This window comes from Drosophila simulans, chromosome 2L (genome assembly GCF_016746395.2).
Source record: "Drosophila simulans strain w501 chromosome 2L, Prin_Dsim_3.1, whole genome shotgun sequence".
Classification (NCBI taxonomy): domain Eukaryota; kingdom Metazoa; phylum Arthropoda; class Insecta; order Diptera; family Drosophilidae; genus Drosophila; species Drosophila simulans.
Genome location: NC_052520.2, coordinates 20,315,621 through 20,342,937, shown reverse-complemented (window position 1 = coordinate 20,342,937; position 27,317 = coordinate 20,315,621). Strand labels below are relative to the sequence as shown.

General features: G+C 46.3%; 5 protein-coding genes across 6 annotated transcripts; 2 read left to right on the top strand and 3 right to left on the bottom strand.

Annotated features, from left to right (window-relative positions):
- The first annotated feature begins 96 nt into the window (after nt 1–96).
- On the top strand, nt 97–17,054 carry LOC6732978. Of its 2 annotated transcripts, none has more exons than XM_002080021.4 (6): nt 97–453; nt 520–1,086; nt 11,938–12,146; nt 12,215–14,163; nt 15,020–15,719; nt 15,783–17,054. In XM_002080021.4, the coding sequence occupies exons 1-6, from the start codon at nt 401–403 to the stop codon at nt 16,547–16,549; spliced, it is 4,245 nt and encodes a 1,414-aa protein (XP_002080057.1). In that variant the 5' UTR covers nt 97–400; the 3' UTR covers nt 16,550–17,054. The 2 variants fall into 2 exon arrangements, with proteins under 2 accessions (XP_002080057.1, XP_039151601.1); XM_039295667.2 differs by lacking the exons at nt 97–453; nt 520–1,086 and adding exons at nt 8,010–8,223; nt 11,695–11,853.
- Nucleotides 16,992–19,753, bottom strand: LOC6732977 (eEF1A lysine and N-terminal methyltransferase homolog). The gene is made up of 8 exons (XM_002080020.4): nt 19,564–19,753; nt 19,336–19,458; nt 18,954–19,190; nt 18,688–18,895; nt 18,008–18,626; nt 17,759–17,951; nt 17,562–17,701; nt 16,992–17,494 (listed from the first exon to the last, which is right to left on the bottom strand). Exons 1-8 carry the CDS (start codon nt 19,653–19,655, stop codon nt 17,085–17,087), a joined length of 2,022 nt encoding a protein of 673 aa, XP_002080056.1. The 5' UTR covers nt 19,656–19,753; the 3' UTR covers nt 16,992–17,084.
- Nucleotides 19,754–19,974: 221 nt separating this feature from the next.
- LOC6732976 (protein brunelleschi) lies at nt 19,975–25,414 on the top strand. Its single transcript, XM_016178028.3, has 10 exons — nt 19,975–20,577; nt 20,644–21,408; nt 21,463–22,310; nt 22,370–22,613; nt 22,676–23,232; nt 23,283–23,767; nt 23,830–24,023; nt 24,083–24,274; nt 24,334–24,541; nt 24,607–25,414. The coding sequence occupies exons 1-10, from the start codon at nt 20,379–20,381 to the stop codon at nt 24,875–24,877; spliced, it is 3,963 nt and encodes a 1,320-aa protein (XP_016025658.1). The 5' UTR covers nt 19,975–20,378; the 3' UTR covers nt 24,878–25,414.
- Nucleotides 25,267–26,042, bottom strand: LOC6732975. The gene is made up of 2 exons (XM_002080018.4): nt 25,706–26,042; nt 25,267–25,629 (listed from the first exon to the last, which is right to left on the bottom strand). Exons 1-2 carry the CDS (start codon nt 25,913–25,915, stop codon nt 25,441–25,443), a joined length of 399 nt encoding a protein of 132 aa, XP_002080054.1. The 5' UTR covers nt 25,916–26,042; the 3' UTR covers nt 25,267–25,440.
- Nucleotides 26,043–26,076: 34 nt separating this feature from the next.
- LOC6732974 (probable palmitoyltransferase ZDHHC24) lies at nt 26,077–27,193 on the bottom strand. Its single transcript, XM_002080017.3, has one exon. It carries the CDS (start codon nt 27,116–27,118, stop codon nt 26,216–26,218), a length of 903 nt encoding a protein of 300 aa, XP_002080053.1. The 5' UTR covers nt 27,119–27,193; the 3' UTR covers nt 26,077–26,215.
- Between the last annotated feature and the right edge of the window lie 124 nt (nt 27,194–27,317).

Genomic DNA, 27,317 nt, shown 5'->3' with positions numbered 1-27,317 from the left:
TATTATAATCCGTTTTAAGATCTTTGTTAACCAGTGTAGTCGATAGGAAATACTGTGACTGCTTCCCACGATAGCTGCTATTTCGATAACTGTTAATTCGATAGCTGCCTATCGCGTGCACGGGCATCTCCAGTTTTTTGTTATTTTACGTGCGCGTTGACATTTTTGCAGCGCTTTTTAATTTATTATTATTATTTAAACTAACTTACAATGGAGCTGGCTGCGTGCTAGACCCGAGATCGATATCGTGTGAAAAAAACATCACCGAATCCATGACAAAATTTCTGGCCCGACGGTACACGTACTTTTTGGCGAACGCGAGCCTCGTCTGTTTGCAAAAATAGTATAGCAAATTAGCCAATTGAGCACTAGCCACGGTTAAGTCAAAGCGACTAAAACGATGCAAATGCGGCTGCACTTGGTGCGCTTTATGTTCATAAATCTGCTGCTGAGGTGAGCTGACACAGATACCATCCATGCCTATATGGAGCGATTTCTAAGTGGATTTTCCGATTGCAGCTGCTGTTTCTGGTTGTACGACAATGTGGCAGCTGCAGACTCACAAATCCCAAGCAGCGATGGCGGCTCAGCCAAGGATGCAGCTCGGAAAACCCACATAGAGCCCGAGGAACCGGCGGCGCCTCCAAGGCCGGAACCTCCGCCCCCGCCACTCCGCGACGGAGCTGGAGTTCTGTTGCCCTCTCCACAGGAAGCCGCGCCCTTCGTTGCCACATCCTCCTCCTCCTCCGCCCCGGTGCCTCAAACTGGCAATCGGCCAATATCCGGGGACACGTCAGTGCCTGTGAAGGAGCTGCCCGCGCTATCTGACCAGCAGCGGGCCAATAGCCATAGTGAATATGTTAGTGAAATCGATTTAGCCGCTGATGTGGGTGGCTCATCCACCGCCCAAGTGCCAAATAATCAATTAAATTATAATAAGCGTAGCAGTGCCGGGAAAGTGCATAGTTTTAGTGAATCGCAGCAATTAGAGCAACCAAAGCAATTGGAGCAGGAGGGGCCGGCGACGGGGCAGCCGCAAGCGCCGGAACTGCAGGAACCAAAACAACCACCGCAGGCGGAAGAAAGGTGAGTGGTTTATTGATCCCACACTCGCGGCCAACGTAATAGTGGTTATGCAAGTGAGAGGACTTATACGAATACCTTTAGCTTAGAATTTACATAATATTATTGTGAGTTACTGAGTTATATATTTTTGGAAAATCATTATTGGAGATCCATTACATTTAGTTGGAAACCTTTTAACTTCAAAGTTCACCGCTGCTGTTTGTACACCTATGTACATGTATGTGCACACTTGACTGGGTTTTCGCTGATAAGTTCTTGTGACGCACTGACGTGCCTTTTTATTTGTGTTTCCACGGGAAGTATTTCCCGCTGGCGTAATTTTGGTCTTTAGTACGAAAGTATTTTTCGATCGACGTGACTTATTTACTTGAACTTGAACATGAATGAGGGCTACCACAAAGGCCAATCCTAACTTATTTGAAAAGGAAAGAAGGAAACTGACAAAATACAAATAAAGATAGCGAAAAATGTACTATATCGCTGATATGCAATAGCCAGCCCATGAAGGAGCACAGCCTTGAGCCAAAGAGAATAGCCACTACGGAAACTAAGAATAATAACTAAATACATGGTCATACGTAGATGAAATTCCCAGGCGAACGCAGTCATCTCCAAACTTGCGCTGTTATCAGCTGTATTAAAGCTATAGCGTTTTATATAGGGGCTCTTAGTCCCCCAATGACCCTTATCTGCACTCGGGGATTGTTGTTGTCACGTCTTGAGGTTGTGGGCACGATTTGTGTTCGCTCACATGCTGCAGCCCACCGACAGCTGGATGAGATCAAAGATACCTTTCACTCACTTGCTCGCTGGCAAGGTCACCGCGAAATGTTTAGCTGGCGCTTTGCTTTTGTTGCCTATAAATAGAACTGTCCATTAACATGATTATCGATGGGCTACGATGCTACCCACCACAGCAGCAACGTGAGACATCCGAGCCTTTTCCACATTTTCCCCGGCATTTCCCAGAGTTTTGTTTACTTACTTGCACGCGAGTGTGCCACGTCGTTAATCTTCGTGGCTGCGACTGCAAATTGTTTTGCTCGTACGCCATGCATAGTATAACGTAGTAACCACATTCACTTGATTGCGTTTCATTGATAGAGCTGGCTTCCTATTGATTAAGTGCAGTAATTGCAGCGAGCTACGTAACTGGCATCTATTCTTAGATGTTCTCTGGCGCCACGCACGTAGGTGCTATCTTATCAAGTTTCAGATCTCGATCTAGTTTGGGTTTACGTGCATCCTCGTCGTTGGATTGTTGACTTTGAAAGGTGCTAAACGATTTCTCATATTTGCTTAGTAATTACTTTGCAGTGCTGGAATGCTTTTCCTCAAGATATATGATTGATTTTGTCTCGAGACGATTGGTTTATCAACGGAATGCGCTATTGGTTTATACATATGTAATGACTGCCCAAAACGTTGTCTCTGGAAATTCCTTTCGCCAATTTAGGTGCTTATATAGCCCTGTGCTTATTGCGTTTTAGCAGTTAAACCGACATGTGCTAAAGTATTTCAATATAACTCATTCGCGGCCATTTCGTAACCGGGGGCCAAACTATATGTGAATTATATACGAAACTGTCGCTGTCCAGACCCAACGCCACTTCCATACCGACCGAAACCGATTCCAATTGCAATCCCAATCCAACTACAGCTCCAGCTCCAGCGCCGTTGCTCCGGCGATCTCCCACGCGTTGTCTTGTCACAATGCCTTTTGCCGGTAATTTGCTTTACAGTTTTTCAATTTATTTTCCCCTCCGTGAGTGTATGTACTTTCTAAATGCCTCCTCCGCCAGTCAGTCTGGGCCTATCTACTGCTGGCCGGCCGGCCGGCCATTTCATTCATCCCAAAAAGTGGAAAAAATGAGTTGCACAAGTGGCAAACAAACTTAAGATTGGACGAAGGCCACCTCTTCAATTTGGAGACTGAAATATACCCGCCATTTAGTGTACTTTAGTGCCTTCAAATAATAATGATGTACAAAAACAAAAGTTGCACCTCCTTATGGTTTATCACAATTTGTATATGAAAGAGGTCGCAGGAGTTCTCCATTTCCACCACAGTTTCCTTCGAGTGTAGCGTTTCTCCACCACTACGTGGCGTCCAGTCGCGAACAGATCCTTTAAAGGCCTCGTTGGACACATTTGCATATCGTTGGCCACTCGGATTTTAGTGCGCCGCTCTATCGCGGGTGGTAAAAGTGTTAAATGGCATCGAATCAGAGCCTGGCTTCGATTTGATGTCATGTTTGTGTCTGGCTGGCCCCGTAAATGGCTTTATCAGTATGAAGTTACTTTCATTTTTTGCATTTTCCGCGAACAATTTTCGCCAGCACCTCCTGACAGACAGACAGACCGACATAAATATGTTTTCCAGCCGCGGCGGTAGCACGCAGCCGACAGAATCAAAATCCATTTTGGCCTTCCAGACATCTCACACATTTGCTGCTGGAGACGGTAGATACACACATATAGTGTGTGCACTTGTGCATGGTTTGCATTTGGCAGGTGATCGGCGGCGAATCTTTCGCCGGCCGGGGAATTACTTTCACTTTCGACGCGAAGGACTCTCTAAAGAGATTTTACCATTTGGGCTTTCAAATGCATCATGATCTCGTTGAGCGTAATCACACTTGGCAAACCCATTATCATGTGTGTACACCATATGTACGCCCAGTTACACAGCGGGAAGTTGCCCATCATCATCATCATCATCATCCCGGGATCAAAGACACATGTTCATAAGTTTCAATAGCCTGTTCTCATGCTGTTTGATAGTTGTGTTTCAATTATGCCATTTTACCAGTTGGAAATACATGTAATTTCCGAATTTTACATTCGCCAGAGCCTCTATTTTCTCCCTGTGTTCCGTGGACTTGCCCATAAAGTTCGCAGATCGTTCACGGCGATCAATTGGCACTTATGCAAATGTCGCGGACTTACAGCTCCGGAGGATTATATTATATATATTGCATAGATAAAACCGCCGATCCGCTGTCAATGATCGCTCAACGATCCGCACGATCGGTCCTCTCCCACGACAAAATGAAATGCGATGATCGATCTTATCGCCTCGCCTCAATGTCCAAATACTTAATTGATTGTGAGCGTGCGCCCATTGACTTTCGTCAATCAATTTGATCGCGATCGCTGATCGCTGATCGCCAGGCGATCGCCAGGTGACCGCCGATTACTGATCTCGTCCAGCTGCATTGATTAGGCCGCCGTCGTACGCCTTCACCTGTCTTTCGTGGGCATTCCTCTCGCATTTTTCCCTCTTGTTTTTATGTTTCACTTTGTTTCATTTATTTGGGCGCCTCTCTAATGAAAATCGGAAAAACAAAAACTCGCGATCGACGCAGAGAGAGAGGGCTCGTGAAAAGCCGGTTTCTGCCGGCGTTTTTCTCTCATCTCCTGCCTCTTGCATTTGTTATTTGTTACTGATTATCTGGCGAAAAAGCCGGGTGGAAGAGGAGGCGGTGGCGGAGTAGGGACCCCAGACGTAGACGTAGACGTGTAGACGTTTTGGCATCGTGCGGAGTGAAAAATGCTCGAGACGCGTAGGTGTCCAACTGGGAAGTGGGTGGTGGCAAAGGGAAGGGGCAAGGCAGCTGCCGCCGCTACTTTGAGTTATTATGCGTTTTTTGTTGTTAAACAAATTAATTCGAAATTCTTCAGTGGAAACTGAGTAACTGTTTGTTTGGCTGCACATTTGATGGGGGTTTATTGAGTTGTGGGGGATTTGCTGGAGAAATATTCCTGCGAGTGGGAGTTACATAATTGAAATTCCCCAATAGTTGAATTGGAAAAATGAAATGATGTTTGATCTTATCCACTTTAAATTTATAACGTGCTTTAGGTGCTCTTTAAATGTTTTTCCATTTGGTTTTAGGCAGCAAGGCTCCCAATTCATTGTGCGATTACTTATTTACCTAACCTGACAGTTTCCAAGATACAAACATCTACATTGCCACAAACAAGCATTACTATCTTAACTGCCGATCGAGGATCTTGCCAGCAAATCCTTGCACAGAGTTCAATTGCTTCGCTGTGACCCAAACTCTGAACTGGAATCCGCCCTCGGAGGCACCTAGAGAAAATCCTCGTTTGGTCCCCAGCTGCCATTCCAACTTTCTTCTGCAGCTTAGAGACGTCTCCCGATTATCCCCCTGCTCCGCCTCCAATGGCCACCCACTCGACGGACTGATGGCTCTGCCAATACTTCAACCACTTAACAACTCGTGTGTGTGTCTAGCGTCTTAAAGTACACGAAAAGAAAATATCAGAGAAAATATCTTATATTTAAAAATATTTTGAATGCCTACCGATATGGTATAGCATGGTTAATACTGTATTTTGTTTTGCAATTAAATGCCAGCTGCATATATTGCTTATTTTGATTCATTTGTTCGGATCAATCATAAAAATGTTATGAGCTATAAAACAAAGCGCCTTCGGATGGCACTCGTGTGCAATCTCAAACGGAGATGCGTTCCAGGATAGGATAATAGGCCAACTAATCGTTTACTTTTACTTTAAGGATGATCGTCAACTTGATGTTTTTGAAACATCTATCATATGACATTTGTTTTCCAGCCCATACATTTTAATGAATCACTCTGTACGCTTGTGAATCAATGTGCGCGGCAGTCAGCGTAATGACGAAACGCACCAGGCGCGTGTTTGAAGGCGACTCCTATATGTTCACCAATCGATTATAATGCGTAATCACTCAATGAAAAGCTAGCACAAAAACTAATGGGATTGCATACCAAGACTTTACAAAATTGATGCGGCTAGTGAGGGTAACGTTCAGACACAAAAAAATATGTTTAAAGTACAATATTGAAAATATACACTATAGAAAATGTAGGAAATATAAAATGGCTACCCTGCCAAGTTAATATTTTAGTAAAACACGCCGAAGAAGTAAATTTGAAGTGAAGTGATTTTTTGTTACCTATATCAGAACTTCTGTGTGTTGCAGGTGCGATCGTCACTAGTTTTGACCTCGCTTAAAGGGGTTTTTGATTAACTTAATTAAATTGAATCGTTTGTATATTTCTTTCCGTGCATAGTTTCTGGCATAGTTATTGCTGCAGTTAGTTTTGCATTTGCCGCTGTTATGGGTGATGTTGCTGCCGCCGTTGCCATGGATCATTGTGTAAGCGCCGTGGGTTCAAAAGCACTTTCGCATTACAAGTGTTTATCTTTCAATGGCTTTGCTGCGGCAAGTGCAGCAGCAGCAGCGGCAGCAGCAGCAATAAGGCAACTGGCTGCAATTTCAGTTGCAACTGCAACATGGACAGCCGATGCTGCTGCAGTTGGCATCGTTCGATTCAATTGACACTTTTGGCCCGCGTAGTAACCTTTTTGCCGTGTTGCACAAAAGGAGTCAAAACAAATTGCTAAACACACACGCATCAAAGACAATCGGCGGCACTGAGTCGGCTGTGTCTTTCACCCAGGCAAATTTGATTTTATAGACCTTATTTGCCTGGCCAACAGTGCAATCTGTCTGTGCCCACGTCGCCGCCCGTTTACGATTAACAATTTCACTTTCCGTTGCACTTGCAATTGCAATTATGCTCGGCCAAATATTTGCTCATATTTATTGGCCCGATGTCTCTGTCCATCCAGCCATCGATCGCTATCGCCGATCGTAAACTATATGGCCCAGACTCACGGGCACACCGTAAACATTTTACATTCATATCGCGCTTTGCATGAGGACATATGCCAGATCTGGGCCTGGCCCACGCCGCATGCTAATGCTCCTGGCTGGCCAACAGATTTAGACATAAACCTGCCACATGGCGGGGCCAAACCCCCGGCCGGCGGGCTTCCTGTGCAGGAGGCACTGGGATCGGTGGACCGGAGGATCGGGGCGTCATTGTGGGGGCTAAAGCCGTTTCCGACACCTTGTGCCACCCAAATGCAGCTGTGCCCCGGGCAAGGAACACACGGCACCATCCATTCGGCCCACAAAAATGGTTTGGGAAAACTGCTTGGCGCAGAAAATCTATTTTCCCCCGCTGCCGCCTGGTGGGTGGGTGGATAGCCTGCGCCCAAGCCTGAGAGCCTGGCTAGGAAAATGGGTATAAAATAAAATTGAAATGACTTTCCTGGTCGGTATTTTTATTGTACCGAATAAGATATAATTATTTTATAGCTCCTTATACTGCCTATTTGAATCCAGCCAACATGTGTCGTTGGAAAGTGAGCCGATTGCTTTCTGGTGTAATTCATTAAAACCAAAATGGCACAAATATAATGCCTATTAATTAGTTTGGTTTATGTGACACGGTCTTCCTTTTCCACATTTTGATTTGCAATTTAATCCCTCGAATGTTGAAGTACATTTTACTTGTGGATTGAATGTGGATTTGAGTTTCAAAAGTAATTCATTTACAATAATCGAAAGTATTCAGATGCTCAATTGTGATTTATTCTTCTTACATGCAACTTCCTCGAGAAGCGGGCTTTGAAAAATGATCTGCTCGCACCTGAGCGCTTTTGAAGCACTGCCACTTTAGGGGCTTTCCTTTCTGACCATCTATTGGGTGTTTTGGAGGCAACACACACACACAGGATGGAGGGGGCAACCTGGGCGACAAGTTTGCCGGCAAAATGCAGCCGCTGCTTCTCACCTGCAAGTGCAGGCCGATCCGAGATGATTGCGAGATGTCGAAGTGGATGTGGCTGTGGATTCGGATTCGGATGTGCTGAGGTAATGCTCTCTGCCCGACTCACTCTCTCTCACTGTGAGCATGGTAGTAGTCGCTCTGGGAGTCGGAGCTTGTTGGCCCGGTGCGCCGCTCTCCGAGATGTGGCGGCAAATATATCTGCGCACTTGGACCACAATTACCTAGAGCCGACTCCGTAATACGTTCAGTTCTCATTTCGATTTCCAGTGGTGCGATCGTGTGCACCGCTACCACGCCGGTGGTGCCACCTCATCCTCATCCTCCCGTCGCTGGGTGTTTGGGTTCGCGAGTCGGAGTCGGATTCACTATCTAGTATCCTATCTAGTTATCCTTGTGAGCGATCGCGTTCGCGTTGTGCGCGTCCTCGTAGATGTGCCTGCAGTGCACTTTACCCAAGACCCTTGATTTAGTTCGGAACCTACACGTAATTGCCGACACGCAGAGAAAACCAATCGATATGCGGATTCGACTTACAATTTTGTACATTCAGTTGACACTTTTCTAACCAATTACCAATTGTAGCTCATAAAGCAGGGCAAACCAGTCCCACAAATCGTGTACAAAATACTTTGTTGAGTGAGATGCATTTCATTAAGATAAACATGTAATCTGCGCGTATTTATGAATTTTCTCTGTGCGTGGCATAGGAAAGTCCTTGAAAGGACTTCAAACTATCGAAAATCACAGCTGAGATCCTTGTTAAATAGTCGCCATTTATCCTGAGAGCGAGTTGAGGCCAAATTGATTTCGCATGTCGATCGAGTAAACATGAATAATAGCTCTTAATTGCAATTATTTCCGCCAACACCTTCAGTTTGCCGAGTGGCAATATTGATTGAGTTAATGTCTGTTTGATCTGCCAACCGGATACCCATTAGGCCAAGCTGGCTCCAAATGTTTATAATTCGGTTAGTTCATCAAATCACTATTTGTAGCCACTCTGAGTTGTGCAAATTTTGGCGCAGAGCAAACAGAAGTCGTCGATTTGGGAGGAACAAACACTAGATGCTCGATCTATATTAATTGTAAATGGGTAAACACACCCACTATACACAGAAGTATTCAGAAGTTTTTATTGTGCACAATATTTTATGTGCGTGCGACATTTCAATGTTGTCCCAGAATAAGTGCAAAAGATATTAAAGCTATTTCAACGCATAATTCTTGGCCGCAGTCCAGACAAGATACTATGTTCATGGTGAAACTGCAATTAAGATGCATTTTTCATGCTCACAGCTTTGTTTTGATTAAGCTTCACACATTGTTGGCTTACAATAATTTACATAATAATGAGTAAACATTTAGATAAGATTAAGGTATGCCATCGCTAGTATCAATCTGTTTTCAACGAGATTTCGGCCTGGAATCATAAAATATTTTCACTTTTCGCACTCCTTAAAACTGCAGCACTTTTCACGTCGTTGCTTGGAACATGTTGCGTTTAATAATTTATTCAAAACTGAGCAGAAAAGAAAAGCCTGAAATTCCCGACCAACGTGTAGACAAGTTGGTTAAAAAGTATCAAGAAAACGCAACTGCCGGAACGGCGGGGCTAACCCAAAATGGCTCACATGGCTCGACTTGACTTACTGCCCAGGCAGACAGTTTGAATACCCAACTCGGCGCTGTTGTTCAGACAAGTCATAAATATGTGTACATATGTGTAGCCAGCTGGGGAGTTTTCCTTCTCGAGACCTGGCAGTTTTTGGGCGATTGCGGTGGGCGTTGCGCTGTTGACAAGACTCGCGGCGCAGGCCAATAATTATTACAGAATACCTGGCAATAGGAGGTGAATTTGCATACATGTGTTGGGCCAACTCGAATGGAGCCTTTGGAGCTGGCGGATCGGAGGCATTTAACACCTCTCGCAGCGCCCATTTGATGCACTTTTCCGAAAAGTCGAGAGAAAGAGGAACTAACAGTTGCCCATTTCGGTTAATTAGCTTGGGACCTTTAAACGAAAACGCTGCAAAGAGCTAAGTGAACTGCTCCGGCGATGGACACTCTCGGCATCGGCTTTATTATGCAATAAAAATGCATTCAAATGAGCGCTAATTGTTGCATGCTGCCCCTCGAATGGCCCTTTTTCTCACTTTTCTCGAACCACTTTGTTCGTGACGCCTCGAGAGATTCGAGGTGGGCCAAGTCCACTCGAATACTTCGTTTTCCCATCCCGACTGTCATCTTGAGGTTCCGGTTTGAGGCATTGAAGATGAGCCGTTCCTGCAACAATGATTTATTTACTTGGATTCATTTTTAATAGATATAGTAGATATACATAATACCCAATTGAGATAAAAAAAATCAGTGCAGCTCAACACTTTTTATTTGCTCAGGTCAGTTACTTGCGTTTCAACTGCACTTGCTTCGTTTTTCAGCCTTATTTGTATTTGCTTTTGATTATGTCAAAAGCGCATTGTTGAATTATTTTCAGTTTACTCGGGAATTGTATTTTTGGGCATAATACCTGTTGTTGCTCACATTGTGACGGCCGATTCCTTGACAAGACAATGCTGTATTAGCCACGTTTTGGATTCATTTAAACGGGTAAATGGGACCTTTAAATGAAATAAAGTTAAGGGACGGAAATAAAGGGTTATTCTTGGCTCATTTAGCTCAAAAAAGAAAGCATAAATCAAAATGCGAATGTCTGTCTTTAAAATAAACAAAAGTTTATACATCTGATCAAGATAAAAAACAGACTAGGCAAACAGGGATATATTTGTACGTATTATCGAATCGAAATCCATATTTAATTCTTGTGACGCGAAACTGGGAAATCCCAACGAAATGAGGAAAAGTTATCATCTGCGACTTAATCTCGTGGATAAAGGAGCAGGAAATGCGCACTCTGATGGGAACCAAAGTGTATAAAAATTTATTAAAAATGTATCCAGCACCAGTAAATTCGCAATTTTGTTTTTCTTTTTCATTGTGAAAAGCGGCCAGTGACAAAGAAATACCATATAAAATCCGACTATATATCCATCAAATATAATACCTCTTATCGCGTTCTCAACTTGACATAGTTTGATCCCATTTATGTGCAAACTGTCAACGCCCCCAAATATATTTTTAAATTGGCGCTTTGACACAATTTCTATTTTCACGCACATTTCCTTGAAAGGCATATATAATATATACATTTATATAATGAGCCATATATGAGTATATTATATAGCTTTTCAGTCTGCTTAATTAGTTTTATGGCTACTGCATTCGCCCTGTCAGATTTTCTTTGACACAGGCATCCCGAAATCATTTTTAGCCAAACATTCAACATAATTGCAAAACTGCATTGAATATTTTACGCAAAAGTGCAGCCACAAAAGTGAGTAGAGAAAAAAGATGTGTATATTTATAAACTGGTGCTTTCGAAATTTGATTTGACTCTGAGATTCGAAAGCAGTTTAAACTGTGAATTTCCCAGAGTGATTTCAATATTTCTCGGCAAGATCATGTCAAGTAATAAACAAGCGATTCTTATCGAGCCCGCTTTTAAATGTAGATCATTGAATTCGCTTTGCGACGCTTTGGGTTTTTTCACCAACCTTTTTAAGTTCGCCTGACGTTGTTCACAGCTGCTGGGGTTTCGCTTCCACAAAGTCAAAGTGAAGTGAAACAAAACGTTCGCATTGTGAGCTAGAGTACTTGTTTTCATATTTACATACTCTGCACCTCCGTCAGTCGGTTGTGTTATGGTTGCTCCAGATACTCACTTCGCGGCTATCAGCTGGAAGAGATTCCAACGTGGCTTCTAGCTGGGTTCTCGGCTCGCGGATGCAGACGGATGGGGGCGTTAGAATACAGCAGGGTCACAGCTGTGGTTGTCGATTGAGGCTCAAGCCGATACGAATGTATGTATTTGAGCAAATAAATTATCACCCGCAATTAGAGACCCGAAAATGAATGTAAGAAAAATGCTGCTACAGTTCGTTATGAAGTTCATTTGTTGTGAGTTGAAAAAGCTGAAAACCAACCTGACCATGTTTCTGATATTCTTCTGGATCATATGGTTCTCCCAAATAATAGCCATATCAACGGTGTTCATGAGGTGCGATATTGGCCGAATGGCCCCAAAAATACCCAAACAGATTCTCAATCAATACTGATCTCCCAATTATCATCCATCTTTCAGCTTTCCCGAGATCATTACGGAGCTGCCAACTGTCACAATAACTGAACTCCCGCTGGATCGAGTTAAGAACCGCCTGGATTCGGTTATCCTGGACGGGTCCCCGGCCACAGCCGGAAACCATAGCGATGAGGAGCAGCATCAGCAGCAGCAACCTCATGAAGACCAGCACATGCAAGTGCTGGAGGCTGACGAGGAAGTTCCTCAAAAAGGCAAGACATCTCTATTCTCTTACCGCTTTCAGAGCCAAATTTTAACTTTTCAACTTGTCTCATTCTAGATGAGCAAATGCCGAAGATAAACGATCCCGGCGGAGGCATTCAAGTGGATGGAATGGTCGCACAAGAAGCTGCGACAGTGGGCGAAACCCAAGAGAGCAGCGAGGAGTTGCAGCCCGGATCAGCTGCATTCAATGAGACAGAGGGTACTGCTAACCTGACGAATGCCAACGAGGAAGTGCCCATGCCAGTGTTTTCCGAGTGGGCGCAGAAGCAAATGGAGGCGGAGGCCAGCAGGGAGCAGGCCATGGAGCTGGAGCAGCAGGTGGTAAATAAGTCCGCCCAACGCAAGAACAACACTGGATCTTCCAGTGGAAAGCCGCCGACACTGAAGCTGCGCTCCAAGAACTACGCCTCGCCGGACTGCGGAGCCAAGATCATCGCACACAACTCGGAGTCCAAGCATACGGAGGCTGTGCTAACCCAATCCACCGATGAGTACATGCTGAGTACTTGCGAAAGTCGGATTTGGTTCGTAGTGGAGCTATGCGAGGCCATTCAGGCGCAGAAGGTGGACGTGGCCAACTATGAGCTGTTCAGTTCGTCCCCCAAAAACTTTACGGTGGCCGTCTCGAAGCGATTCCCCACCCGAGACTGGAGCAATGTGGGACGCTTCGCGGCGGAGGACAAGCGAACAATCCAGACTTTTGAGCTCCATCCCCACTTATTTGGAAAATTCGTGCGCGTCGATATCACCTCGCACTACTCCAATGAGCACTTTTGTCCGCTTTCGTTGTTCCGAGTGTTTGGCACCTCCGAGTACGAGGCTTTCGAAACGGAAATCCGACCAAGCGATGACCTGGACGATTTCTACGATGACTACGGCGCTCAAGAACAGAAGGCAGCCGTGGGCAGTGGTGGCAACATCTTTCAAAGCGCCTCGGATGCAGTGATGCAAATGGTCAAGAAGGCCGCAGAGGTTCTTGTAAAGCCCACAAAGGCTCTGAAGTGGTCAGAGGAATCGGTGCTCTGTCAAACGCCAGCATTTGAAGCCTACAGCTGTAGCAATTGCAATGCCACCCTGGTAGAGAGGATTAACAGTCTTTTGTCCTGCCAGTTCCAGCAGCTGCAGGCGCTCCTCAGTCTTAGTCGCTTGCGGTCAGATCTTTTGAACAGTCGCGTATGCCACGAGGAGTTCGGCATAAGCCTAACGGGCTCGGAGTTCGCAAGTAAAATGGGCAAGGAGCAGAGCTATTTCCTCAGTATCTTGCCAGCGGAGCACGTGGGAGCCATGTGTAAACTGATTCAGGCGGAGCAGAATGTGACTGACCAAAACCATACAAAGGCGCCTTCTCTGAAGCAACACGTCAGCTCACCAGAACCAGTGCAGGATAACGCCACAGCTACGGGTGTTCGTCAGGATTGTGAGAACAGTAAGGAACGCCAGCCGAGAAAAACGCCCACAAAGGACCCGCTAACACCAAGTCTTGAGGTTGTGGTGCCCGAGGTAAGCCAAGAAGTGCCTTCATTGGAAGACCAGTCGTCGACCTCCAGCGAAACAGTCTCCACAACGAACTCCACGCCTGCCGACGTAAATATATTCAATATGCCGTCGGAATCTGAGGAAGTGGTTAAAGTGCAGCTTTCTCCGGAGCCAACACTTCCAACAACCTTGCAGCCCAGCGATGTGGAATCGTTCACTGACGCTCCTAGCACAAATGCACTCCCTGCCTCTAGTGAAGCGAACGGAGATCTGGGTATGGAGGAGGGTAATCCGGCTAACTGGGACGGCATTGACAACCTACTGACCACGACGGTGGCTTCGATAACCGCTGGCGGAGGTGCAGCTGCCGCTGCAGCCGCCGTGGTGAACGGAAACGGCAACATCGGAGGAGCCGGCGTTGTCGGAGCAGGAGGACCAGCCAGTGTGTCCAGTGTTAACATGCAGCAGAAACTGACAAATGGAGCCCAGTCGGAGAGTGTGTTCATCAGGCTCTCCAATCGCATAAAGGTGAGTGGCTCGAGCTCCCTGTTTTAAGTGGGTTTTCGCCCATTGATGTGCGTCATCTGTTGAAGAGGCAAATAATACAGAAATAAACAAACAATGAAACTAGAAACCAGCTAGACAACCACCAACGCAGGAAATGGTGGAACATGGACGAAGCGTGGCAGGGTGGGAAGTCAAAAGCAAAATGATACCCTTGCAAGGAGTTAATTAATTACAGTGACAAACCAAGCGCGAAGTGGTTTCTTTCAAAATTATCAAAATAACTTTTTCATTCTTTGTTTTTTCCTCATTCCGGTTTATAAATTTTAAACCGTTTGGCATAGAAATCGTATTAAGAAATTATGACTTCCTTGCACAGGGCTAAAACCAGAACTTACTTGGTAACCCGACTAAGGTAACCCATATTCGGTTTCCTGCTCCCTAATCTCTTCTGACTTGTTTATAGTCGAGTTGCGTGCCGGCTGCTCATTACCAGCGGCAGCTACTTCCCGTTTTGGACTCCGTCCAAGGACTGTGCGGGGTTCATCCTTGTAACAATTCTGCCAGCCAACTCGCTACCTTGCCGACCGACGTCATCAATATACATATGCGAATCCATTTGAACCTCGCCTCAGCTACACATAAAAAATTCATATGAAATGCTGAAGAGTGCCCTTTTTTCAAATTTTTGATCATTTATAAGAGTCTCTTAAATTCCGGTTGATTCTTTTTTTAAATGGCTGCACAGCTTTGCTAATTTAGTTTGAAATATTTGTTTACTTGATGGAATAGTATCTGCTTCAAACTAACTATTTCTCTCCGTGTTCCTCCCACAACATTCGCTCACCACTGACGTTCACTGGTATTCTGTCTTCCGTAGGCGCTCGAACGAAACATGTCGCTTTCTGGACAATACCTGGAGGAGCTCTCGAGGCGCTACAAGAAGCAAGTGGAGGAGCTGCAGCAGACGCTGACACAACAGACGCTCACGGTGCGCCAACTGGAGGATCAAAGCAGGCGGTACGTAGAGCAGGAGCAGCTGTACCAGCAGCACAGCGCGGAGTTGGCCGGCGAGGTGAGGGCATTGTCGTACCAGGTGCAGGCCTGCATCCTGGTCATCATCATTGTGGGCACCTGCATCGTCCTGATGCTCGTCCTGGGCACTGTATACTATCGCAAGCTGCGACGCCAGCAACAACAGCTACTGAAGAAGGACCAGGCGGACCATCCACCTGTGGCTGCAAAACCGAAACTGGATCGCCGTAAGTCCTATGAACAGATGCCAAATCAAAGCACACCCAAGCAACGGCGCCCAAGTGAGGAGGCCATGCTCATTCTGAAGGAGTGCGGGGACAGCAACATGCAGGAGCTGGATCCACCAAGCCGACAGCGCAAAATTTCCGTTTGCTATGGCAGCAACAATAACATAGCCGCCAATATGGCGATTGCCAACACAAATGGCGGTGCAAGTGTTCGAAATTCTCTGCACAGGCGAAAGGGAGCCAAGCACTCGTGGCACAACAGTCTGGATACCACGGAGACGATCTGCGGCGAGCAAACGGACAAGTTCTTCGATGTGGGTAAGTACTGGCTTGAAGAATCCTGAAACGAATTCAAATGTAATCGAGAAATCCCCTTTTCAGACACGCTTAAAAGCATAAAGCAAAGCTGCGGTAAGCCGGGCAAGAAGAAATCCCATCAGCAACTGAAACCATTGGGCCTTAAGCGCCAGGAATCCGCGCCAGCCACCTATACGCCGGATTTGCAAGCTGAAGAACCAGCCACGCAGAGCGACTTCGACGAGAGCCTGATGCTTGACGATGATGATCTAGCTAACTTTATACCCACCAGCGATTTGGCCTACAATGAGTTTATGCCAGAAGGACCCTCGGGCTACCAGATTGTGGACACAGTAGACGGAAAACCTGGCAAAGAGCCAGGCACCAAGAAATCGAGACGCCTGTCCTCGCCGGCATTCTTTAAGTCGCCCTTTAGCAAGAGCAAAAACAAGGGCTACAGCTTTAATGGCGTCAAAAACAGTCATTCGGTGCACGAGCCCACATCCTGGGAGTGGTACCGCCTCAAGCGAAGCGAAAAGCACCAGCAGCAACAGCAGGCGAAGCTGGCCAGCAAGAGTCTGCCCAGCGCTAGCCTGGACAGCTCGTCGCTGTCGGAGGTAAACTTTCCACTTAACTCCAGCACCGCACAGAATTCGTTTCGCATACTGGGCGAGGCCATTCTGTCCTCCGGGGAGGGACGCATCACCCCGAATGGGAATGGCAACGCAATGTCTGGTGGTCTGGCAAGCAGCAGTAGTGGAAGTGGCAGTGGTGGCAGCACCACCTCATCCACCACCAAGAAGAAGCAGCGCGCCCTTAACAACCTCTTTCGCAAGGCCTTCGATTTTTAACTAGAACCCAGTGTTTCGACTTGATAGCGTTTTTAGATTTGCGCATTTGTACATTTTTGATTTTGTATTCGGATTGAACCTTTTGGGCTTATATTTTGATAAATTTTAGTAAATAAAAAATAGTAATTTTTTGCAGATTATAGAAAGGTCTGTGAAGTGAAGTGAAGAAAAGTGAGTTCCTTTTGTGTTGCAGTGAAATGCAAATGACTGTTAAGCGAAAAACAACAAATTTAAGTAATGTACTTATATATTTTGTAGAATGCTTGCATGCGTAAAGTAAACGATATACCAGCCTAGGTTAATTATGTACGTATATTCCAAGCCTCGTCATTCTTGCTACATTCACCCAATCCCACAGTTATATACTTTAAGTGATGAACGAAACATTTGCAAGTTGTTGCCACACATTTAGTTTGTTATTCTTAGCAATTTCTACATACAATTAGTTAATAGTTTAGTCTTTATTTATAACTAAATACAATTAACATTTATTTAAAAACGTAAATTGTCCTTGCTAATTGTTCTATGTTAAAGATTATATTTTTAACTCGCTGAGGAACTCTGCCACCTCAAGGGCGTCTTCACTAGCCAGCTTTGTCTCCTTGACGGCACTGTTTAAACCTCGACCAGCGGTACCCATGTTCTTCTTCCACTGCTCGACAGTTTTGTACTTTTCATCGTTGGCACAATATATTATCTCGTTGATGTCTTCCTCTAGTTTGTAGCTACACACAGCGGGAAAGACTTGGTGCAGATTGTGGAGGGCTTCTGCACGAAGGCTCTCATCGCGACACACGAGATTTAGCATAAAGAGACCTTTCGGACCGATAATCTCCTTTATGTGCTGCAGGATCTTCGTGGCTAGGAAGCTTTGGGGCGGACAACTCATTCCGAGACTGAGATCCTTGCTGTCAACATCGAACAACACGGCATCGAAGTGGATATCTAAACGAAAATTCATTAGAATAATAACAATTTTTGTATAATACGAGATTGTATCGTGGGTTCTCACCTTCATTACGACATCGCTCAACGAAATCCAAGCCATCGTCGATAACCACATGAAAGCGTTTGTCCTGCTTGAGCTCAAAGTACTGCTCAGCCACCTCCAACATTATAGGATCGATTTCCACGGCCGTAATTCTAGCTTGCCTGAAAGGAAAATTGCATTTCAAAAGGAGTATAGTGGTTAAACTAAATAAGACCTACGGCAATGCGGCGTGAAGAAAGCTGCACAGACCGCCGCCTCCCAAGCCGACGACGAGAACATCCTTTTCCACATCCCTTTTGGGGTTCTGCACCGTTGTGGCCAGTTGGACACCCACGGACATGTACAAGTGATGCTGGCAGGCTAGGTAGCCGAAGTCAATCTTCTTTCGATCCTTTTTGCCTTTGATTTTGACTGCAACACAATATGTGCATTAACAAAATTGCAATTTGATAGTAAGCTATATTTACCTGTTTTAACTAAGGCTTCCGACTGCACAACAAACTGATTGCTGAGAAAAATAAGGCGTCGCAGGGTCTTGCCATTGGCCTCCACTTCCTCAATGCGGAAATCTCCAGATATCTTAGAGAACCCACAAATGAGAGTCTCCCTTTTGCCCACATCGGATCCAAGACTTAGATACGGTATCTGCTCAGTGAGTCCAGCTGGCGATAGATTCTTTATGCTGTCGGCCAACTCTTGCTTCACTTCGTCCAAGGTACTGTAAACCTGATCCCGATGAAGGGTAACCACAGCCAGTCGCTGGAAGTTGGCGGAGTCCTGGAGTTTTTTCCGCCCAGCAGGCGTGGAAAAAAGCCACTCTACCTCTCTTCCCTGAGGAACAATAAACGCCGCGTATTTGCCCAGGCCGCGAGCTGGCGGCTTATCCAGTATGTGGATAGTATAGCGAGGGGTTTGCTCTGATGGTCGATGCAGATCCATGATCACCTCATTGTGACCAGCTATGTTGGATCTGGCTAGACCGTTGCAAACCAAAGCGGCCTTTTGGACTGATGAAACTGCGTTATTCAATTCGGAGACCGTGGAGAATCTTTGCATCTTGTCGTTGCCGAAACCGAATTCGAGTACCTACAAGTAAATCAAATAGTAATATGAATGCAAAAAGTTAATTGGCTAGGGGTCTACTCACTGGCATTGGAAGGCTCTTAAATTTAGTAGCGACGACTACGAAAACAGGCAGCGTCAAGGCATCATCGGCATTCTTCTCTTTGTTGGCCTGTTCCACCCCCAAGCAGTGAACAATCCTCAGCATGCAATTCTGCTTGGGCAGGAAGTCCAGTAGGAAATTGAGGATGTGCTCTTGCAGCAGTGAGATACCCACATAGCGACCACCGTTTCTGATGTACAAATAGAGAAATTTAATACCTTCGATCTGAGGCTGTGCACATTACCCACCTCATGGTTCTAAGAATTTCCTTGAAATAGTTTTCCACCACCGCTTTCGTTTCAGGTTCGTCGTCGGCAAATAGAGCATCCAGCGTTCCCTTGTCCAACGACACTGAAAAGCTTTCATCCGGAAACGTCATTGCTGTCGCGTCCATTTGCAGGAACTTCATATCTGGACGGGATTTGGCATTCAGTTCCACCATTTTCTTCACAGCGATGGGAGATATATCTATGTTTGTGATATCCCTGAGGGGAAAATGTAAAATATGAGTACCAAGCGAAAGTTATTTATAGGGCCAAGTTCTAGATCTGATACGTATTGGAAAGGAAAGTTATATGTAAGGAGGCACATGCTACTTACATATAAAGCTTATTACAGAAGATTCCTTACCGAAATCCCGTGTCGTACATATCCATGCTCAATTTGGAGTTACCGCAGCCCAGCATCAGAATCCTATCCGCCGGCTTGATGTATTTGTGGATCTGATCGCACAACTCCAAGTATTCGCCGTACCTTCGCAGTTAAAGGAACTTTTAGTTGGCGAAGAAAACACATGTTGCTCGAGTGCTTCCCTTCCCCAAGAAGTCATCTCGAGCTTAGCGGGTGCCATATACGTACCATTCGAAGGCCTTCTCGCCGCGCTTCTTGAAGAACTCGTTCCAGTAATCGGTCTGTGCGAACTCCTCGCGGGTTTTGGGCAGTAAATTCATGGTTTCAACAACTACAAAAAGGATGCAAAATATAAACAATAATGCGGCAAAATGTGATTGTTCGGGGCATTGCCATTCGACTGGATGGGCGCACAGCAGTGTGGCCGGAGCCAAAAAGTATCGGTAAATTAGCAAAGGCTAATTTGCAAAATATTCAAGAGCTTACTTCGCTAAATCTACACAAAGTAATACAATTTAAGTTTTGTTAAGTAGCATTATAAGAAAAATAGGTTTTGCATTTTTTAATTGGTACTAATATTTTATCTGATTGTCAACACCATCGATTCGATTAGTGTGACCTTTCTGCCGTCAATCTGTGCGATGTGCCATTCACAGCGACTAGTCGACAGGCACTGATTGGACAATTTCTTTGCCAAAGCAAACGGCTAAACGTTTATCTTCGCTTAAAAAGCAATTTAGACATTTATTTGCTGGAATTTTCGCCTTCCTCCGAGTGCCCAGCATCGGTACCCATGTGAAGAAGTCCAGCGGATTCGTAAACAGCCGAGAAACCAGGCGAAAAGCGTGGTGAAAGCAGGCGCTACTGCCCACGAAAAGGGGGAGGAGGTGGCTCCTCTGAAGAAATCGAATCCAATCGAGAGCTTATCCACTTGACTGCGGTATGGAACGCCTGTGAAGCACTTGGCAAATGCAAAGGAAACTGGCGCTCGCATCCTCCGGACTGGGACAGGGATTGGATTTGAGAGCCGCGGCGCGGTGTAAATGCGTGCGGCCGTTGGCCTGATGCTGTCGCACGGTGCTGGTGGCATGGAGCCAGCGTTGTCACGCCCGGACTACGAGCAGAGCGCCCTGCACCACAGCTGCCTGCTGGTGCTGCTCCGCGGCGTGGGTCCATCGCGCGCTCGCGTCCTTCAGCGGGCGTTCGAGAAAGTGCGACGTGTCAATCACATCCGGGTCAATGGTGTGTGGTGCTCATCCTGCTTTCTTGCTATCTTTTTGATTACAAATCATTCCATCTGCCTTACAGACTCCTCTGGCCATCCCCGCTCCATTTGGATCCGCTTCGTTCACGATCATCCTGTTGAGCACAACGATTGGGGAGACTTTCAGACCCATCGCCGACTGCTGGGACTTGTCACCATTGGCAAATTCGATAGCCAAATCGAGCTAAATGAGCTGTGCCGTCAGCACGAGTCCTTGAAAGTTCGCTACGGGTCTACTCTGTACGAGTCCCGTGCCATTTTCTTTGGACCCGATGAGCCGCCACTGGAAATTATTGGGGAGGTGCTGGGACCACCAGCAGCTGGTGGACGACGCCTCCAAGATGAATTCACAACGCCATCGAATTTCAAAGCGCAGGCCTTCTTCTATCGCGAACAGGATTCGTGTGCTGATCTCGAAGCTCGAATTGGAGACTTTGCCAGCGCGTTGTTTTGGGTCCTGGAATCGCGACGATTAGAGCGATCTCGCGAGAAGGCAGACAAGGTGAGCCTGTTGCTGGCTCCCTTTGAAAAGCGAGACTTTGTGGGCCTAGACATGGAGTCGAGAAACAATAGGAAAAGGTGCGTGGGTCGTGTGATGAAGAACCTGGCTGATCTTTCGCTGCAAGCCGGCCTGGTTGACGACGCCTTGAGTTTGTACCACAATGCCAATGAGACCTTGAGGTCGGTGGGTGATTCCCTGTGGGTTGGCGCAACCGAAGAGGGTTTGTGTGCCGCTTCCGCAATGCTGTTGTATCCCCAAATGCGAGAAACCGAGACACTGCACAGAAACTCGTCGCTTCAGGAGGCGGGTAAGTAGCTAAAACCTAATTGAATAGGCCTTCCTAATTCCTCATCCTTTCTAGGCACCTCTCCCCTAAAAAACACCCCTGAAAAGTGGCGTGCTAGCGACGCCACCAAGAAGATTAGCGCCAGTGACGCCACCGCGAACAATGTGGATTCCAGCCAGCCACAGCAGCGCGTAACCTCGAACTCATCTTCCTGCTCGTCCGTGTCTTCCCTGGTGACAACGGCCACCAATTCCTCCGCCTCGGACACGCCCACTACATCGTCTTCCTCCACTTCGACTATATCGGCAGCACCGATACCAGGACACCAGAGAAACGGCGATCTGCCGGGCAACATCCTCAAGGCGGAGGAGATCACCAACTACTATCGCAAGGCCATCATTAACTACAGCAAGTATAGGCATGCAGCCACTATAGAGACGGAGGCGGCACTAAAGGCCTCGCGGATTTGCATCGAGCAGAATCGTCCCCTGGACGTGGCCATGTTTCTGCAGAATATACTCTACATAAACCTGAGCATGAGCGAAGCCGAGCGGGTAAAGAGATTCGAGGTCATTACGGATCTGTATCAGCAGATCGGATACCAAAGGAAGGCGGCATTTTTCCAAAGACTTGCTGCACTCAAGCACGTTCAGCAGGGCAGCCAAGCGCCGGACTGGAACCAAAGTTACCGCCTCATGTTGGGCAGTTTTACGGGATACCGGCTTTGCCTCGACCCCTTGGAAGTAATAGAAAATGCCGCCGGCTGGCCGGCGTTGCAAATCGATCTGGTCCAGACCCTTATAACTGCCGCCAGGCGTTTGGGACACTCCGCTTTGGCCACGCGGCACATGACCTTTTTGCTGCAGACTCAGTGGGACAACATGTCGCCAACGGAGCAAAGCGAGATGGCTGTGCAACTGCAGGTAGGTTATCAAAATAAGATGCTAATTCATTCACACTAATATCGGTACATTTTCTAAAGAATTTAAGCGCTCAGTGCGAGGGCTCTCCTGTGCCCTTGGTGCTGGAAAATGGCACTGTGATACCACCCGCCAATCTCACGGATCTGCCCTACTGCCTCGATCTTCAGGTTAAAGATTTGCCCGCTCACTTGCGACCGCAAAGAATAAAGGTGGCCAAAGCGGACAGTGGGCCTTTCTTATTCACGCCCATACACTTCAATTCTGTCGACAGAAGGGACAAGAAAAAGGACAAAAATAAAATAGGTAAGACCTGGCTAAGATCTCTGCATGATAATATACACATACATAACTAATTTTCATATTAGCTTTCCAGTGGGTGCAAAATGATCTAAGTGAAGTGACTGTGCGCCTGCGGAATCCCCTGCCCTTCGAGCTGCCCGTCACGGACATGAGATTGCTGACAAACGGCGTGGTGTTTGAGTCTTTGCCCCAGTCTCTTGTACTCCAGCCACATGTGCCCACGTATGTGGCACTACATGGAACGCCAATTGAGACGGGGCAACTCGATCTGCAGGGCTACAGCACGCACACGCTGGGTGTGAAGTCCAACTGTCGGCTGAAGCACATGCGTGGACGCAGCTTTCCGCCCAACTACGTGGTTGATGTTATCCCCGCCCTTCCTAGGATATCTGTGAAAACTTCGCTACCACAGACAGCGACGTTTAGCAACATGAACAGTGCGGATATCGTGGTGACCTCTGCCAGCTTGACGCTGTACAACGGAGAATCTTCCAGCTGCACGATAACTATTACCAATGAGAGTGCCACGCTGCCACTGGAGCACCTAGAGTTCAGCATCAACTCAAATGTGGAGCAGGAGCTGCAGCAGAAGATCTTCCGAATAGATGAAGAAGCCATCAAGGTAAGATTTATAATCTTATGTTGAGTAAATGAATAATCCTTCCTTTGCAGGCCCAGTTGCCAGTGCCTCCCCAGGGCACCATTGAAATTATAGTGGATGTTTATGCAGAAGCGGACTTCGTTTGCCCTCAACCACCGGCTTCATTACATTCTGCCGCTGCTCCTGGGGACTACGGTGCAGCGTCACTAACGCACTACTCGAGCGTGTCCACCTCTGGGCACGCCAGCTTACCCTCGAGAGTCGGTTCACCGCATCATCGTCGAAATGAGCCACAGAATTCCAGTTTCCGGTCGACCATTTCTGGCGGTCCACCATCGCTGGCTGCCTTAACCCTGCAGCCTGGCGGCGGTGGAGGAGTAGGACCTCCCAGCCTTGGGTCACAATATAACCAGCACATAGAGGCGCAAGTCAGATTCAAGTACTCCGGCGGAGATGCTTTGACGGCGGGCTACTGCCGCCAATGTGCGGTGTCCTTTAATCTAGAATTGTTGCCTAGCGCACAGATTACAAGCTGGGATGTGCTTCCCGCAGAGGTGTAAGTGCAATCTCCTCGTTTTTCAAAGCAACTCCTTCTACCATTGTCTATACCATTTACAGAGCCTCCCAATTTTACCTGGTACTTGACATCTCCAACCTAACCGCTCAAGAGATGTCGCTCAACTATACGGACACCAAGAATATACTCATCGAGGCCAAAGAGAGCTGCCGAGTGCCCATACCTGTGGATCGGTGCTCCTTGGAGAAAGTGGTGGCTGCTCGGGCAGCCGAGGTAGCTGAGAATCTGGAGAGGGGTATGATGAGTCCCACTTAATATGAGCTCATTAACTATTTGTGCTTATCTTTTAACTAGAACTCTGCTTTCGGACGCAGCTGCTGTCGTTTAACGATGCTCTGAGTAAGCTCTGCTCAATTCACATAGCAGAAAGGGTGAAAATCAAGTGGCTGTTAACGGGGACGGACATTCAGGGAATCGCCTCACTGCGAGGAATAGTTCTCTCCCAGTCTATGGTGGATTTGACAGCTGTGTCGCCCTTGGAGTGGGGTAAGTTGTTTGGAATCTTCCTTACCGACTTTGTAATGACAATTGTATTACACTTTCAGCTATAAGCTTCCAAGACACGCTCGTGCAGCCGCACAATGAGATTGTGTGTACGGTGGGCCAGCGGTCGCTGCTAAGCATCCAGCTGGCCAATCAATCCCTGCAACCACTTAGAAATCTGGTCCTGAGCATAAAGTTCTATCAGGATTACCTGAACGGAATGGAAAATTACAATTTAGAGACACGCGTGGCCATTTCAGGACCAAATAGGTGAGAGCTGAAGAAAAATATTGAAACGAAGCAGTTAAATATTTAGACCATATCAACCCTCTTAGAATCGCAATACCACTACTGGAGAAGCAGGAGCAGAAACAGCACACTTGCTCTGTGATATTCTTTACCCCCGGACGTTTCAAGGCCAGCATCGAATGCACCAGCAATCCGCAGAAGCAGGCGGAGCAGCCGGCAGCATTGCTAACCCGCTCCTGTCCGGCGGAAGCGGAGAGTGCCGGCCAATCGGTCATGTTCTCCTCCAGCTACGATGAGCAGCAGGCGCATGTGTGGAAGTTCATTCCGCCCATCGAGGTGACCGTCGTGGAGCAGTGAAATGTTACCTGTCGCTAGTTTAATTTCGTTACAATGTTTGTGTATGTATTGTGTATACACCCCATACTAATCCCCTACTCTCGTTAAAGTATTTGATTCCCACGCGCCCTGTTATATCCGTAAACACGAAAAGCAATTGTTTGTAAAGAATTCTTACCTACATATTTACAACATGTAACGCATAACACTGTATATAATTAAGCTGAAACACAAAGTAATACTGTGCCCTAAGCTTGATAGAGAAAATGGCCATAACATAAATCGTATAACCTATAGTTCATGCCTGTAAAGCATATACATATTTAAGCCAGCGATGAGCTATTTAAATAGATAGCAAATGTTCCGCGCACTAGAAGCCACGCCAAGCATTATACATTTTGATAACAAGCTCGTGTTTACAAAATATTTTTATACAATTACCGGGGCAATACATATGTATCATAATGAACTACATATTAAGATTGTTGCTAAAGAAATTATGCCAATGAAATGTGTGAATAACTGTAGTGTAAAAGCAATAAACTCTATTTGACGAAACATTTGGTCTCTTTGGTCTCTCCTCCTCAGCCGAGTCTTCGTATCTCGTCCATGGTGAATCCGTTGCGATTGAGCATTATGCAGAAGAGCACGTACACATAGTAGCTTCCCGGAATGAAGGTCAATGCCCCGATGATACCCAACGCCCACACCCGATCCGATCGCTCCCGGCTCGTGTCCGTCACCCAGTTTAAGGTGGCGAAGGCGATGCAAACCTGAAGACAATGACATCAGATAAGAAGTCCGAAGGGACAGTGCATGCATGTGTGGGCACCAGCAATTATTACTCACAATGCCACCGATAAACAGCAGTAGAATGATAATGATGGTCTTCCAGGGCACTGGACCTGGCATCGCCGGTTCCGTCCACTGTTCATTAACGAATCCATCGGTCTCGCATTGGGACTCCACCACCTTGATGTATTCTCCGGAGCCTGCTGGCGCGGAACTCCTGCCCCCTCCATTTAGGCGATGCCGCGACTCCGATTCGGTGGGCTCCATATCTGGTCTTTACCTACTGGCAGTCGATCTTGACCAGATGCCAATTTCAGACTACACAAACATTTTGCGGCGCGTCAATGTTATCAGGAAAACAGCTGACGAGACTGCCAACCTGGAAAAATCAGCAAGCACAGTAGATACCAAATAAAACAAAAAACATATTGCATAAAGAAATCTAAAGTATTTGCTTTTTAATTTGGACAATTTTCTTGCATGCCTAAACTATACTCGAATGAATTCGAATTTTAAATTTTTCATCGCACCGGCAATTTGGAAAACACAGAGAATGTATACAATAATTTAGCCATCCTTGATGGTTGTTTCTGAGCACGGATCTGCCACACGTTCGTTTTCTGTATCCAAATCAAATCCGTCGTGGTCCAGCTGGCTGGGAACGAATCCGGAGATCCAGGTCCACCTCATTCGCCTGCCCAAGAAGGTCTTGAAGTTCCGGCGCAGTTTTCGGTCAAAAGGAAAGTTGTGATGTTCAAAATCATAGCAAAAACAGCCACGAGACCACTGATCATAAACCACATAAGTAGCTACGCATACCCCAATCCACAGCAGGACGAATACCACAAAGAACACCAGCTCGTATATATCGGGCAACTTAAAGTAGATTATCCTCATAATAAGCGAGTTAGAATAGGCAGAGTTCGGTGCGGGATGAGGCAGCATAAAGAGCTGGTATCTGCCCCCATGCAGCACATAAATAAATATCGAGGATGACGTTAGTGAAATCATGCAGCTTAGAAAAAAGTAGATAAGAAAATAGAAAAAGTATCTATAGTTCTCATGACCAATGCAGCAGCCCGTAAAGAAGCAGTGATGATCTCGCATCAGGACACAGACACCACACTTCCTGCAGTGACGTGACCGGGGTGGAGCAAGAATCCCGCACTTGTCGCACTCGTGCCAGTCCTCACTGTGCTGTCCGCGCTCCATCTGAGTCTTCATTAGCTTGGGATCGATGCTGGGGTCCACCAGGATGCACATGACATAGTTGGACATCACATTCGAAAAGAGAAACAGTCCCAGCAGCAGCTGAAATACGTAGGCAGGTGACCAGCAATCCGACAACTCCGGCAGCATAATCTCCATTAGAACATAGTATATGGCGGGCAAGCCACATAATATGAACAAAAATAGGAATTGCTCCAACTTCTCTTTTGGCCAGATGTTCTTCAGCGACCGAAACCTCATTATAACAAAAATGATTTGATCAAGTTGTAAAAACTTTACTGCAAACTGGTTTGGAAAAAGTATTGGTGTGACTTTGAATTTGTTACTCCAGCCTACACGATGTATCAATGTTTTTTCGGTTTTATTTTTCCATTCCTTTTTTTTTTTTTTGGAAAAATCATTTATTATCCATTAACCTTGAAGTCACTATGAATCGTTC